We start from the raw sequence: 16,765 nt of genomic DNA on the forward strand, positions 1-16,765 counted from the left end.
ATTTATTTATTTTTTTGCAGAACCTGGGATTGAACTCAGATCCTTGCGCTTGCCAGGGAAGCGCTTATTCCACTGAGCCATCTCCCCAGCCCCTAAACTAAACATTTAGATGCTATTGCTAAAATTAAACAATTACTAATCTAAGGAATAAAAACTCTGCAGGCCAAAAAAATAATGGCTTAGCATGCCAGTACAAATCAGAGAGCTGGAGAAATCAGAGCATATCATAGAATTCCAGTACATCCGGTAGCCTACGTGACTGCTCAGATGCTCTGGTGCCATCAGCTCAGTGGATGCTGTCGTGCCTGCCACCTCCATGGCTGACTCCTCCCCTTCGGTCTATCCCATCGGGCTGGTCTGAGGCCTACTCCTCACTCTGTGGGGCCCACACAGCATAAGACGGACATGGCTTGATTTCTGGGTCCTCTTCTATTTCTGGTCTTGGACAGAAAGTCAAATTGGTGAGTGTTCCATGTGGCTATGAAGCCACTGCTGAGGAGAGCAATGTGATAACCAGAATGGAGGGGTGAGGTGCTGCAAGCTGGCAAGCTGTGATCCTCGAGAAACTGTGGTGGATGCCAGGATGGCTATCTTTGAAAGAAGAGAATCTGTCTCCTTGTTGGCTAAACCTGGCCCTATTTCCATGTATTGACATGTACAAAGCTGGCCAGGATATTTTTTAATTAATTGATTGATTAATTAGTACAGGGTTTCACTACACAGCTCAGATTCACAATGATCCTCCTGTCTCAGCCTCCCCAGCACTGGGATTACAGGCATGTGCCACCATGCTCAGTTTTGGTGACCAGCACAGCGCGCCTGGGGTTCAGCAGCAGGCATGGTATGCAGTACCAGGGCTGAACCCAGGTCCTTGCTCTTGCCAGACAGGTGCGTAGACCACTGAGCTATCTCCCTAGCCTAGCATATTTGTTTATTCCCTCAATTGGCTTTCAACAATGCAAATGGGTCCAGCTGAGATGCTGATGTGTAGTCTTTAAAGTGGTGGAGAGGTCAGTAATGCCGGGTCTACAGCCCCCAAGTAGCACACATGAGCTAGTGTCAGCTGAGTGGAGGCTTGAAAAAGAATCTGACATCAACTGGGCATGAAGACCACACATGAAAGTCAAGGCCGTGACCCCTGAACATGAGATACTTACTCAATCTGTGAGATGCACCTCATGCTGTCTGTCTGTCTGTGTCCCTATCACAGAGGTACTATCAGGCCCCCTACCTAGCCCAGCTCACCGCACTCACGTACTTTCCACCTTTCTTTCAGTCACTCATTCCTGAACCACTCCCTTCTTCAGGAAGGAATAAAACCCAAGTTTGGCCCTGGGTTGAGGCCTTTCTTCCAGTTAGCCATTATTCTAACTGGACTTTCAGGAGTCCCTTGGCTCCCCACCATTATACATATGTATTTGTGTCTTTAGTCTCACCACGGGTTGCACTGCAAGTGGTAGACTGGAATTAGCTCACTAGAGTTCCAGTGATTTTTCCTGGGATTAGAAATCTGGACTGCAGAGAGGTCCAGAAGAGCTTCCTAAAAGAAAAGAGCTGACAGAGCCAGGTGGATAACGGACACTTGCTTTGTATCACCTGTCAGAGATGACTTCACCCCCAGTTATTTCTTTGTTAGTTCATTGCCAAATTGTCCTCAGCAAGGGAAACACATCATCCCGCCTTGCTTCTCCTCCGACCAAGAATCATCTTCCTTTCTTCTCACTCACTGCTTAGGGATTTTACCTCTCCAAGGAAGCCCAAACTCATAATCTTTGCCTGAGGATATATTTAAAGAAATTTAAACTAAAGGCCAGCAGGTATTCTATGTGTGAGCATTTGCCTAGGAAAGAAAGCAAGCAAGAAAGAAAAATCAAAATAAGCTACGAAGCATACTAATCACTTACTGGTCCAAATTAAGACACTTTCTACTTAAAATTTTTTTAATCCCAAAGCTTATTAGAATACTCAATTTCTTGCGTTTCTTTTTAGAAATTATTACCCTGTCCAATTTTTACAACACATACATTCTTTCTGATTTTAATATGAACATGGATGATACATACTGTTATGGTTTGCATCTAGTTGCCCCTCAAAGTCTCATACAGTCATGGGGCAGGGACTTCTAGAGTTTGAGATTAACTGATGATCCACTGGGATTATGGGTCTTAGTACTGCTGGGATTATGAGTGTGGGTACTTTCCCCTATCCTGGGGCGGATAGCCTGATTGCAATTTAAGAGAGACAAACTTCCTCTCTGTAGCCATTGTTGCTGCTACTACTCCATTTTGCTCTTGGTATGTTGCTGCCTTCTGCCGCCATGAACTGCTGCCCTCTGCCATATGCCAGTCTGCCTTGGAGCCTGCTGAGTATGGACTGAAACCTCCAGTAACTGTGAGCTAAATAAACTTTTCCTTCTTTCATTTTGGGTATCGGGTGTTTTGTCCCAGCAACGAGAGAAAAGTAACTGAGTCATATACATTACCATCAGAGGCGCATTCTAATGTCCTTTGAGAAGCAGCTAGCACAGAAATGTCATCTTCATTTTTAACACTATTAGCACAATGGAATCTCTAATGCACACCCTATAAAAAATTTTAGAAGAGAACAGGACGGCCAATATCTGACTTTGAATTAGAAAATCTCTTATTTTGCCTCCATCCAAATATCTGTTTTTAAATAAGGATAAAAAACAGAAAAATTGATTAGTTTTATGTTTTCAGGGTAGTCTACCGAGAAAGGACCTAGAGCTATGCTACGTACATAGAACATTCAGTAGACATTATCAGATGAAAAGAAGGGAGAAAGGAAAGGGGGAAGAAAAAGAGGAGGATACAAAGAAAACCATTGAAGGGCTGGGGAAATGGCTCAGTAGAATAAGTGCTTGCCTGACAAGAGCAAGGGTCTGAGGTCAATTCCCCAGCTCCACAAAAAGTAAAATAAAATAAAATAATTTAAAAAGGAAAAAGAAAACCATTGGACCACAACACACTTACATTTCTAATCCTACCATTGTTCAGTGCTCCAGAGCAGTTTTCCTATTCATATATCTGATGTAAAATCTGTAATAATTATTTGATGACTAAAAATGATGCCATTTCAAGGTATAACCTGTGATAATACCAAAACTAGAAGCCCTGTTTGTCAGAATGTTGAGTTGGATCTTATACCAAGATTGAAATATTATCGGGAGACTGAGAAAGGAGGGTCACTATGAATTCCAGGCCAACCTGCATGATGTAAGAAAACCCTGTCTCAAAAAAAAAAAAAAATTATAATATCTATTGGTCATTTTTTGAGACCAGATTTTTCTGTGTAGAGCAGGGTGGCCTTGAACTCACTATACAGCCCAAGCTGACCTCTAACCTACAACAATCCTCCTGCATCAATCAGCTGCCAGAGTGCTGGGATTACAGCTGTGTTCAGCTTCTGTTGATCTTCTAAAATCACAAAAGCAATGGCCCCTATAGGCATTTTCATACCTTTTAAACAAAGTCACAAAAGTAAGGGATAATCTTGGGCCAGGGAGATGGCTCAGTGGAATAAGCACTTCCCTGGCAAGTGCAAGGGCCTGAGTTCAATCCCCAGTTCCGCAAAAAAAAAAAAGTAAGGGATAATCTCAGTAGAGCAAAGCACATTTAGACCCTAAAATGCCTTAAAATTCTGTTAAAAATGCACACACACATAATCCCCACCTCAGCCAATAAAATGAAGGCATATTCATCATTGTAAACACACTAACAAGACCAGAGCCATCTCCGTCATGTAGTTCACAGGTTACTGTGCATGCTACTCAGACACCATTATTATTATTATAAAACCTTTAAAGGAAATCTAAATACATTTTTACACAGAAAAATTCAGTAAGTAGAGAATTTTATCTCCTAAAATACCTCAATAATCTTTAAGATAAAAAACTAAACTAAGATGAAAAGCAAGTATCTCTTTGGGAAAAAAAAAAGCAATTTAAAATAAAAGAATGAATAGATATTGTTGGAAACTTTCTTTTATAATGTCTCTTCAAAGATTCACTGCAAAAAAAGAATAAAGATTGAAGAGAAGACCCATATTTTCAACTTTCCGCTTGTGAAAAACGGTAGAACAGAATAAACTTACCTTCATTTTTGCTTGTTCAATAAATTCAAAACACTCTGGAAAGTAAGACAGGATACTGGTTTCAGGCAGATCCAGTATGGAAATACTCTTATAGGTGAACTCACTGGGGAAAGCATTTTCAACTCCATATGCAAGGTTGAGAATATGAGTCACCTTAAAGAAAATGAAAAAGAACCAAAAAGATGACTTTTCAAACGTCTCACGAATTTGGTTTCCTAAAAGAGAGTATGACGCAATACCTATGACACAAATGATGAAAAATTTCAATGTGCTTCACTTGCATGATTCTTCTTCCGAGGCGCTTCTCCGCCTCATCCTCAGAAGTGCTCCTTCTAGCACTCCACTTGCTCCTCCCCCTTGGAGCTTATGACCTGCAAATCCATCAGGGTGGGGACACTGCTGACCTTTCCCTTATGAGTAAACCCTTGAGTGAACAGTGAGTTTAGCGTCAATACTTAAGTCTCTGCCATATAAATCAGTGGATACACATATAAAAACTTAAGCAGGGAAAGTGTTTCAATAGCACACAACTACCCTTTCAATAATTACTACCCAGAGTCGGTGGTACAGCTCAGTGGACTATGCACTTGCTTAGGTAAGCGCAGGGGCCTGGGTTTGATCCCTGGCTCTGCATGCTGTGCTGGCCCTGCTCTTGGGTGTGCTGAGCCAGTGGTGGAGTCTGGGCATGGTGGCGCTCGCCCGTAATCCCAGCACTTGGGAGGCAGAAATCAGGAGGATCAATATGAGTCTGGGCTGTGTAGGGAGACCCTGCACACACACACACAAAAATAATAATAATAATAATTACTTCCCTATTTTCCTTTTTTTTTTTTTTTTTTAATCCAGTGAAATGGTTCTGAAATGCAGCTGCACCCTGGAATTACCTGGTGAGCTTTAAAATACTACCAATGCCAGGGGTCTCCGTTCCAGAGATTCTAATCAATTAGTCTGGCTGAAAAGCGGGGGTAGATTGAGAAAGATTTTCATCCCAGTGCTGTACTACCTGTGACTGAGCCCCTTTCCTAGTGGAGAGGTCGTTAAGAGAATCCAAAGGGTAAATGGAGCTGAGAAGCAGATCGTTCTTTCTTGCCATGACAATACTTCTCACGGTATTTATTCTTAGCATGGGTCTTGGGTTTTGCCTCACCCCCAAATTTCCATGAACTGCCATGTATCTCGGTGTCTGTCCAGCCCTGCTACCCTCACACGTAGGGCCCTGGTTGTGTCCCACCCCCGTCTCCTACAGAGCTGAATGGATTTGGATAGACAGCTACAGATATGCTGCTCAGGTAATCCTGAGAAACTTTAAAATCAGCACTGAAACACAGATAAGAGTGATCCACACACAAACTTTGAGAATTTTAAGACAGCTATTTCCCAAAGTACCATCCTCAGAGAAACGGAACAGGATCTGCTGTGCCGTGAGATCCGTGCGCTCAGGAACAGTGGGCTGGGGACAGCGGCCATTCCGGAGGACCTCCCTGCCTGGCCAGGCTGGGTTCAAGTCTCTAAGGGACCATGGCCACCCCCTGCCCTGGGGCTCACAGAGCGCCCTGAAGAGTTACACACATTCGCTCTCCTTGCTCAGTCTGCTCAAATCGGTTAGTGTGGCTCATTACCAAAAGGTCAGTGACTAAGGCACACAGTGGGACAGGTACAGACAGAGAGCCCCAGTCACTTGCTGTCCTACCTCCCTTGTGGGAGAAAGACAACAGCATCAACAGAAACACTTCAAATGTCTACGTAAGGACCAGTGCTCTAGCTCAACAGCACAGCACCAGCCTGGCAAGTGCGACACCCTGAATTTGATTCCCTGTGCCCAAAAGAAAAAAAGTCCACATATGAGAGACTCCTTAAAAAGAAGGGTTTGGAGAAAGTAGGAAGGAAAGAGAGTATCTGCATCCTTAGATGACAAAGTCTGAACCAGCTTTCTGCTTTCCCCAGGGACGTTTTACCTACATGTGCTCTCGCTTGTCTTCAGTGTATTCAGCTAGACGGTATGATTCTGCCCTTACTTCTACATCTTACTCACGATACCTTTCTATCTTCTCTAATCATTCTGTGCTCCATTTGATTTTTAGGGTGCCATATTGTTAAAATTAGATAAACTTACACCAAATAAACAAATGCATTTTATTGGTAAATTTCATTACATTTACCAGTTTTAACATAGGTGGATATAGAACTTCCATTCTTTAGTCATTCCAGGTGGACTGAGTTTTATATCCAAACTTTCAATACAGTTTTTGAGTTTTGTGTGACTTGAATTTTTAATCTCTCTGTAAAATTCGTAACTTAAATGAACATATGATATGTGTATCTTTTCTTCAGATACCAGATTTGATATAAATGTTGTAACATAGGTGTGTAGATAGTAGGCCTGGATGGAACTGGCCTTTTTATAAGAATACAATTCTGCATGAGAACTTACTGAATCCAAACCTGTGTCATGCCTGTGTGCATACCCAATTAAACACTGGAAATAAAAGTTGTTTTGGTGAAAAAAAATGCTTCTGTGTTTGCTTTGCCTTCACAACCATATCTATATTCCAAGAAAAGATCAGAAATGAGGTCATACTGGGGCCAGGGAGATGGCTCAGTAGGATATGCGCTTGACTGGCAAATGCAAGGATCTGAGTTCAATCCCCGGTTCCACAAAAAAAAATAAAAATAAAAATAAAAAAAATAAAAATAGAAATGAGGTCATACTACTTAAAGAATTTATTATTTCCCTGCACATCTTCCCTATAAATTATAGGATTGTGGAGAAGAGAATCTTGGAGAAACACACTCACAGGTAAGAGTATGTTACAAATATTATGGATTTTGCAAACCACCCAATGCCTAGGTGGTTTCACTGTTTGGAGGCAATACACATGTGTTGGCTGAATGGCCCTAACTAACAAGAATTGCACTGAGTCACAGGCAGTAGTGGTAATGAAGAATGCAAACTAAAACCTTTCTAGTAATAAAACACACTTGCCAAAGCTTAATCATACTAACAATACTTGTCCTGAGACTGGGAGACAGAAAAGACGGTAAGAATAAATAGTCCAGGGGCTGGGGAGATAGCTCAGTAGAATAAGCGCTGGCCTGGCAAGCGCAAGGGCCTGAGTTCAATCCCTGGTTCCACCAAAAACAAACAAACAAACAAACGAATAGTTCAAGGGCCAGGCAGATAGCTCAGAAGACTAAGTGCCTGCTTAAGCAAGCACAAGGGACCAGGGTTCAATTCCCAGTACCTCATGCCATGCTGGTTCTGCCTCTGGGCTCATGATCTGGACTCCCAAGATTGGGCGTGGAGGTGCACACCTCTAATCCCAGTGCTGGGGAAGCTAAAAACAGGAGGATCACTACAAGTCTGAGCTGAGGGGGGCCTGCCCCTTAGCTCAGTTCTTTAAGTGGCTGCTTCAACAAAGCAGTCAGGCTTAGGTTGCTGTGGTTCGATCCCCACAACACAAGACAGCCAGTCATGCCTTGAAGGCATTCGGCGCAAAAAAAAAAAAAAAAAACACTTCTGCCATTAAGGGGCTGGTGAGATGGCTCAGTGGTCTAAAGCACCTACTTAGAACAAGCTAAGCTAAGCAAAGCACAGGGACCGCGGTTCAATCCCCAACACCACATGCCAGCCCGCCCCACTCCCTGGTGAGCTGAGCTGGCCACACACACACACACACACACACAAATAAATAAATAATTTAAAAAAAAAGTCTGAGCTGAGGCTGAGCTGCATAGTGAAACTCTGTACCAACTACATAAAATTTTTTTAAAAAGTATCAAGAGCAAAATAGTATAAATATTTTCAAAGGAAGGCATGAATATTTTTGTGTGGGATTAATGTCAATGTCTTATTGTAAAAAAATTTAAACATGCATCATGTTTTTCAATGACACCCTCAGTCCTTTGTCTTTTATTCAGAGGCAAAGTCTTGCTACGTTGCTGATTGCCCAGGCTAGGCTCAAACTTGCAATGGTCCTGCTCAGCCTCCCACAATAAATACTGAGAATGACACCTGTGTGCTACCTTATTTATTGACTTTCTTACACAAAGGACACTGGATGCCCCTATTTAAATAGGTCCTGAAGATCTATTCATGTTAGTATACAGAGAACCTTTTACCCCTAGATAATATGCTACAGTATGGGTTGACTACTGTCTATTATTTAACCAGTTCCCTACTGATATACAGGAGGGTTGTTTTCAATAATTTGTCATTATGAAAAATGTTGCAATTTTAATTTGGAATACATTATATATTACTTTTAGTTCCATTTTCCAAGTTCTTTCCTAGGCACACACCAGGTATTCATGGGGAACCTTTTTAATAACCTTATTAATAATGCAGCCATTATTTTCATTCCTGAACACTAAAATTAAATCTCCATAGACATTTCAGAGGGGATGTAGAGAGGGGAGAAGGGGGGAAGGAAAATGAGGGGCATGTGTTATGCACACGTACCAACTCCCCATAATGAATGCATTTATTATGTGCTGCAAACATGTACAAATGGAAATGTTTTAAAAAAGAAATTTCTGAAGTGGCACTCCGCAAGGGCACTTCTATTTATGCCACTTTGCTTGAATCCTACAACAGGCTTTGAATTGTGCCATACATTTAAATCAATAATTTGGTTTGAGACATCCATAAGTTGTTCGATAAAGTCTCTACACGCTCCCTCCAGGCATGAGTAGCAATCAGTGTGCAAAGGCAGCACGATCATTCTAACTGTATCCTTCTCCATGTCACCAGATGAGGCTGTATCATAAGAGGCAGAGATAACACTACCTGCCAAGTCAAGTGGGTGAAGAGACAAAATACTCACCCGAAGAATATTAATTTGTGGGTAAAAGCAAGACACTGACACTTGTTCTGGTTTTTTGAAATATTAATATACAAGTGTTCCTGTTAGAATATATAGAAATTCTCATAATTTTACATAACTTAAGCCATTATTTCTCATTGTCAAGTGGTAATCTCAAGTAAAATAAACCAAGGAGAATCCAGATTAACACAAATCCTTGAAGAAATCACTGCAAGTATTGATCACCTAAATTTTTTTATCTTCAAATCAAATCATTTTTTTTCTCAGAGCTGTGGGTGAAAAGAAAACAGAACAAAGACTTTATTCTCTAGACATTTGTTAAATAACAAAGAAGGAGGAAAACATATTCACTGCTTATAATAATAATGTAAGGGGGCAGGAAGATAGCTCAGAGGACTAAGCGTCTGCTTAGGCAAGCTCAGCTTCCTGTACCATGCTGGCCTTGCCCCCAGGCTTGCTGAGCTGACCACTGAGACTGGACACGGTAGCACACGCCTATAATCCTAGCACTGGGGAGACTGAGAAAGGAGGAGCACTAAAAGTCTGAGCTGCATAATGAGACCCTGTACCAAATACATTATTAATAATAATAATAAATATAATGCACAAAGTATTAAAAGCTAAAAGAGCTGGGGATATAGCTCAGTTGCATAATCACCTGCCTGGCAAGCACAGTCTTGAATTCAACTCCTGGTGCTACAAAAAAAAACAAAGGGGAAGGAAGGAAGGAAGGAAGGAAGGAAGGAAGGAAGGAAGGAAGGATGGATGAGGTAGAAGAATGAAGCATCATGGTACTAAAACAGAGGAACAGGGCTAGGGATGTGGCTCAGCAGTAGAACCCTGGCCTTGCATGCACAAGGCCCTGGGTTTGATCCCCAATACATTAAAAAAAAGCAGGGGGGGGGGGGGGGGAGGAACAGATTACTGAACTTGCTGTCGTCAGAGCCTTGACATCCACCTAAGTCCTGGCCCACTGTCACAAGGTCCCAGGTGAAATGTCTCACCCTCTGAGGGGCCCAGCTCAATTCACAGCTCTCCCTGAAACTCCTCTCCTTGCCTTGTTTTGCTTCTTTTAGAAAAGAAATTCTTATCTGAGAGCACCATGTTTTAAGAACAAGGACTTTCCTATCAGTGACCTCTGTATCCCCTGCACTTAGAAAGGCAACAAGAACAAAGCAGGTGTGCTTAATATTTTCTGAACAGATAAATGAGCAAGACACAAAGTTACCAAGTTAGTTCCAGGTGAGACTCCTCCTTTTCACAGGTCCTATTTGCTCATGGGAAAGTCAGAGTTGCTCCTCCTTCCAAACCCCTTCTTTTCCATCCTTCCAGAAGAGTCCTTGCTCAGAGTTTATATACACTGGATGTTGCACCTTCTACCCACTTTGGCTTTAGTGCATCTCTGCTTGCGGAGCTGGCCCTAACTCCACCCGAATGCTGGATGATAGCACCATCCATCTAAGCCGCGAGCCCCGCTTAGCTCTAATGACGTCACCACTCCCCTTCAGTTACCTTCCCCCAAGGCCAATGCCAGGGCTGCCTCACCTCACAGTATTACCTGACGCATTCTGCTTTTGTCTTTCCAGCTCTTTCACTCAGTTTCTCCCACGAAACCTCATACAGACTAACAGTCTCTGTCCTCTCTACTGTCTTATCTGAAAGCCCCCTCTTGTCTTCAATCCTTTTCCCCTTTACCCTATAGGCCACGGTCCACCATTTGCATTTCTATTCAGTTTATAACGATAGTCCACTCTCCCTACCTCTGCCTATCATTCTGCACCCAGACTACTGAGCACTGCTGGAGAAAAGACACACAGCGTCGCATATTGTACATTACCTAGAGTAATGACAGCAAACCTCTCTTGCCAGCACTGAGCAACTGCGTGTTTCTGGCCCTCGTTCTCCATAATTAGCTCTTTCAAACATTCCCCAAAGTCCTAAGAACTTTCAACTCTTCCTTATTCCCAGAAAACTATGCCACTTCCTATTGCATAGTAAAATGTGAGGCCATCGTATAAGAACCTGCAAAGCCTCCCATCCCATCTAACTGCCTCCCCCACACCCGCACCCACCCCTTCCTGGTCTTCCATTCATTCCTGCAATGAACGACGTTGGTCATACATCCTTTTAGATGCTCATGCCAGCATCTGTGCCTGGGATCACTGCCCCAGCTGTCTTGGCACTTCCATCACTCTATCACTCCTTTTCTGCATCAATTTCTTCTTTTACCCTTAACCTTAAAACACACTCAAAACTTCCCCTTTTTCCTCCCTTGATCTCAGCATCACTTATGGTTCCTCTCCATTTTCTTCCCTTTTGCTACCATCATTCCTCACTGTTTTTGGCCTTCTCACTCTCCTGAGACCTGACTTTGGCCTGCAATTCAGATGAAATTAGGTCTTATCGCAAGCACTAAACTTCTCCATCACAAAGTTCAATAGATGTGACTTTAGTCCTAAACTTTCCCAGCATCTGACACTGCTGACGCTTCCTTCCTTAAAATATTCCCTTATGTTGGTGTTCATGAAATCTATTTCTAACCTTCATATTCTTAGCTTCTCTTTGCCCCTCCAGATTCCTCCTTCAATCCTTCATTACAGATTGGTATTACTCAACTACAGGGTGCAACAGAGCTGTCACAGGTCACTCCTTTATTCAACTTCGGCCTTCCCCGAGATGATTTAACCTACTCCAGCAATTGTAATCACTCTTCATAAGCCAAATATTTCTAAATCTATATATTACCTCTCTCCTGAGCTTCAGATCCCATACATTCACACTGTCTTCTGAACAGTTTCACCTAGATGACCCTAGGCACCCAAAATTTCAAATGGGCTGAAGGCTGAGGCAATAGGATCACTGGCTTAGGGCTGGGGAGATGGCTCAGTGGAATAATCGCTTCCCTGGCAAGTGCAAGGGCCTGAGTTCAATCCCCAGTTCCAAAAATAAATAAATAAATAAATAAATAAATAAATAAATAAAAATAGGATCACTGGCTCAAGCCCTAGACAACTCAGTGACTTAGCAAAACCCTGTCTCCAAGCTTTTTTAAAAAATGAATAAAGACTAAAGGGCTAAGGATATAGCTTGGCATAAGCCCCTAGGTTCAATCCTTAGTATAAAATAAAACGGACCTCCTGGTTTTTCCTCAAAATCATCTTTCTCTTACTTTGTTCCCTATCTCACAGAAGTGTACCATCCCTACTTAGCTTCCAAAGAAAGCTAGTGATCAGTCGTGCCTCCTCTACTCTCAGCCTCACCTTCTCCAACCCCTCTAAAAGCCCTTCAAATCCATTCACCTTTCTCTATTCCCCCACCCCTTAATCTACACAATCATCTTCTTTTAGATAACTACATATCCTTAAATTGTGCAGTGGTCTCAAAACTGGTCTCTCTGTCTCTAATTTGAGCAAACTTGCAATGTATTTTCCACTCTGCCTCTAATGAGCAACATTTTTGAAGATGTAGATTTGATCCTGCTACTTCCCTGAGTAAAGCTTTTCATTGGCTTTTGATTGTGTTTTGGAAGAAGTCCAAATAATTCAATCTAGCTTACATGGCCTTCTGATCTGGCTCACGCTTACCTCTGAAGCGTGTGCCTGGGTATCCCGCTTTCTCACACTCAATTCCAGGGTTACTGACCCTTTCCATCTCTGGAATCATTAGTCTTTTCCTTACTCTGGACCTTCACATATGCCAATTCTCCCATCTGAACACTTTTATGGCTGCTCTTTTCCCCGATCTTCAGAGCAAAATGTCCCTATCATTTCCTCCAGGAGCCCTTCCTTGACTCTCCTATTCCCAAACAAAACAAGACAAGCATGGCTAACTGCACACCCCTCTAGGTACTCTTCTAGCACCCTGCACTTCCCCATCAAAGCACACAATATGATGTGCTGCATCTCACTTGTCTCTGTCCGTCAGAGCAGGAGCTTCAGGTAAATAGCAATCTCTTACACTCCACAAGCCACCGCAGTTCCAAGACCTGAAACATGACCTGCTTGATATAATGACAGATGGCCAAAGATCCTTTTGAGTAAATAATATAAATAAGTAATAAATGGCAACAGTTGTGTAAAGGAAGAAGGAAATGGTGTTAGTGTGGAGGTGGCATGCAAGTTGGAGCTGAAGGCAGCAGTGGCTCTTTACATTGGTCATCTTGCCTTCACTGGCATAACACAGCAGACACGCATAACTTACGAGCGGTTCAGGATTTCACAGGTTTCAATCCATAGTCAGCTGGCTCTAGGGCAGACATGTCACAGTGGAAGGGCACAATGGAGGACAAATGCTCAACTCGGGGCACGCAGGAAGCAGAGAACAAGGACAAAGACAGAGCAGGGCGCGTGCCCCAAAGGTGACCCACCACCTCCGCCAGATCCCACCTCCCAAGGACACACTCAGCTAGGAACTCAGCAACTGTCACGGTTTGATACAGCGATGAACACAGCGTACCGTGATCCAGCCACCTTCGAGAGCCCCAGCTCTGAAAGCATGTGACTTCTGGGGACATTTGAGATCTAAACCCTAAAACTCTTTGACAAGGAGAGATGCAAGAACTCTCACCCCACACAGAGGAAACTCTAAGTTCGGGTTTATGAGGTTCTGGGAAAGAGACTCGAGAAGAATGTAAACCTCAAAAGAGGGGTGACAGATGCAGATCTTTGAATTTTAGTAACTTTTCAGCTTTATTCAAATGACAGCCAAAATGTTCTCTTAACTGAAATACACCAAAGATGGACGGATACAATTTTTCCTAAATAAATCTGTAACAATTAAAATATTTCTATATGTGGTACCAGACTTGAAGCTGTCTTCCTTTACCTTGTGCTTTTTCAGTACATCCAGGTCATGAGCAGCATCTTGTGACCCTATAAAAAAATAAATCATATTGCCTTGAACATAAATATAACCATCCTGACTTTTTATATAAGTTTGTACAACAATTCTACTAGTTATTCTTTAAAGGAAAAATAGTAACACAGGAGGACTTCAGTCCAATTTTCTGAAGGCCAACTTGGTAATATTCACTATAAAATATTCACCTTCTACAGTATATGTCCCTTTGACTTTTCCACTTCTAAGAATTTGTCCCAAAGCTTATATATATTGCAGTGATCACTACAAGGGTGTTCATTATAGTATTTTTTGTGATAACAAATAAAAAACAAGAGCCAACCAACCAAACAAAAAAACTCTAAAAAAAATCAATCTAAAGGCTGAAGTACCTGAAAGATGGTATGACTATGTACTAAGGTACATATAGCCATGAGCACCATTAGAAACAAGAAGTGAAGACATTTATGACATTGATACATGTTCTTCAAAATATTAAGTAGCAAAAGTAGGCTACAAAACACTATCTGGGGGCTGGTGAGATGGCTCAGTGGTCTAAAGCACCTACTTAGAACAAGGTTAGCAAAGCACAGGGACCGCGGTTCAATCCCCCAGCACCACATGCCAGCCAGCCCCGCCCCCTGGTGGGCTGAACTGGCCACACACACACACACACACACACACACACACACATAAATAAACAAATAAAATTTTAAAAAAACACTATCTGTCATTTTTATAGGAATCACGTACATGGATAAATTTCCAAATCACAGGAAGTATACGGAATAAAACGTTAACAGTGCTGTTACAGCTACTTATTTTTCTTCTTTATACTCATTTGTATTTTTTACAACAAACATACTTTTCCTTTATTATAGAAGTGTATTCAAGGGCCAACCTGATAGCTCAGCAGAATAAAGCACTTGCTTAGGCAGAGCGCAGTGGCCGGGGTTTGATGCCCGACTTGCCGTGCCAGTCCTGCCCCCAGGGCACATGGAGAGGGCGACTGAGACTGGGCACAGTGGCACACGCCTGTAATCCCAGCATTTGGGAGGCTGAGAACAGGAGGATCACTAGGAGTCTGGTCTACACAGTGTAGCCCTTATCGACCCTGTACCAAATGCATTTACAAAAAAAAGAAGCGTATTCAGAAAATCAGACACCCACAAAATCTCTCAGCGCCAGCTGGCTTGGGAACACCTCGCAGCTCGAGTCTGCAGGATCCACCCACACGCCGGGTCCCACTCAGGCTGTGCCAGTCCTGCCTCCTTCCGGATCTCCCACCCTTGGAAATTAGCTCTGGTGAATAAGCACATTTGCTTGGGAGAATAACTAATTCAGATAAAGGAAGTTTCACTTTTCAGAAAATGGGGCCCTCATATTTAAAGATTTCAGGCATTTTATTTTGCTGAATTACTTCACATCTCCATACACAGTGCTTTTCTCACCTTCCTTATCTGGGAAATCAGCCAGCTTTTATTATCTGATTTTAGGTAGCTGTGGGGCAGCTATAACAGCTCGATCATTTTTCTTACTGCCAAGCTCACAGGCTCCCTACAGAGCCTACACTCAGCTTCATTCTATTTAAAATTTGGCATAAACCAGCTGCAGTGGTGCACCCTGGAGACTGACACAGAAGGATCACTCTGAGTCCAAGGCCCCGCTGGGCTACAAAGTGAGTTCAAGGCCAGCCTGAACTGCACAGTGACATCTGTTTAAAAAAAATTTTGTCTATCAAAATATTAGTATTTGTATATGGTATTATTCTCTGTAATTTTCTAAAAATCTGAAAAACTTCATAACCTTAAATAAAAATTCTTGGCACCACATGTTGTGCCAGCCCCATCCCAGGGTGCAGGGAGCAGGCCACCAAATCCGGGCGTGATGGTGCACACCTGTAATCCCAGCGCTGGGGCGTCTGCAAACAGGATCACTATGAGTCCGAGCTGCATAGTGAGACCCTGTACCAAATACATAAAAATAAAAATGAAAATAAACTAACTTTTCTACCATGAGAAGTCTTTATCATTTCTTTTTATTTTCTTTCTTTCCTTCTTTCTCTTTCTTTCATTTTTGTGGAACCGGGGATTGAACTCAGGACCTTGCGCTTGCCAGGCAAGTGCTTATTCTACTGAGCTATTTCCCTGGCCCTAGTCCTTATCATTTCTAAGGGAAAAAATCAGCTCAAGTAGTTTAAATTTGGTGGTTTAATATGTATGTCATTTTTTTTTTCTTTCAGTACTGGGGATTGAACTCAGGCCCTTGAGCTTGCCAGGGAAGTGCTTATTCTACTAAGCCATCTCCCCGGGCCCATGCATGTCACATTTTAAATAATAATTTTCTATTTCTTAAAATAGCAAAAACTGAAATAGGATTTACATGAAATTATTCCATGCTTTTACCCTACTCCAATGTTATTATAAATACTTATCAAAGTTGGATGCTTTAATAATTTCCATTATACATAGACATGCACATCAAACAGAATAGACTGATGATGCTCCAGACTTGGCTGCCATATTTTGGAAGTGATTTACAAAACATGACTGTGCTGATACAAATTAATATCTTGAGACAAAAAATGTAATTTATATGTTCTGCCTCTTCAAACCATGGTAACATTAAATGAGTGTTAACAGTGTGGGGGGCTGGGGCGATAGCTCAGTAAATAAGCACTTGCCTGGCAAGTGCAAGGGCCTGAGTTCAATCCCTGGTTCTGCAAAAAAACCAAAACAGTGTAGGGAAACAATTTACATTAGAAATGTGGGTAATAAGCTTGTATTTTTCAACTAATACTCAGCAATATTCATTTCAAGTTAATTCCCTCTAAATTTTAGATACAATCATCTTTTCTCCAATTTTAAATGAACTCTTTATGATACAGTTTTGCACTAATCTTTCAGTGGAAAAAAAAACCTCCATAAATTATAGTATGAAATTTTTTTTTTTCTTTTTTTTGGCGGAACCGGATATTGAACTCGGGCCCTTGT

At 42.0% G+C, this 16,765-nt stretch overlaps 1 protein-coding gene across 1 annotated transcript in view; it reads right to left on the minus strand.

Annotated features, from left to right (window-relative positions):
- Positions 1–16,765, minus strand: part of Dusp19 (dual specificity phosphatase 19) — a 27,645-nt gene that overhangs the window by 4,861 nt on the left and 6,019 nt on the right. Inside the window, exons 2-3 of the mRNA XM_004628689.2 lie at positions 13,761–13,807; positions 4,114–4,266 (exon numbers count right to left, since the gene is read on the minus strand). Coding sequence (XP_004628746.1) covers positions 4,114–4,266; positions 13,761–13,807 — 200 coding nt within the window. The remainder of the gene's footprint in view (positions 1–4,113; positions 4,267–13,760; positions 13,808–16,765) is intronic.

Source organism: Octodon degus, unplaced genomic scaffold (genome assembly GCF_000260255.1).
Source record: "Octodon degus isolate 3935 unplaced genomic scaffold, OctDeg1.0 scaffold00025, whole genome shotgun sequence".
Lineage (NCBI taxonomy): Eukaryota > Metazoa > Chordata > Mammalia > Rodentia > Octodontidae > Octodon > Octodon degus.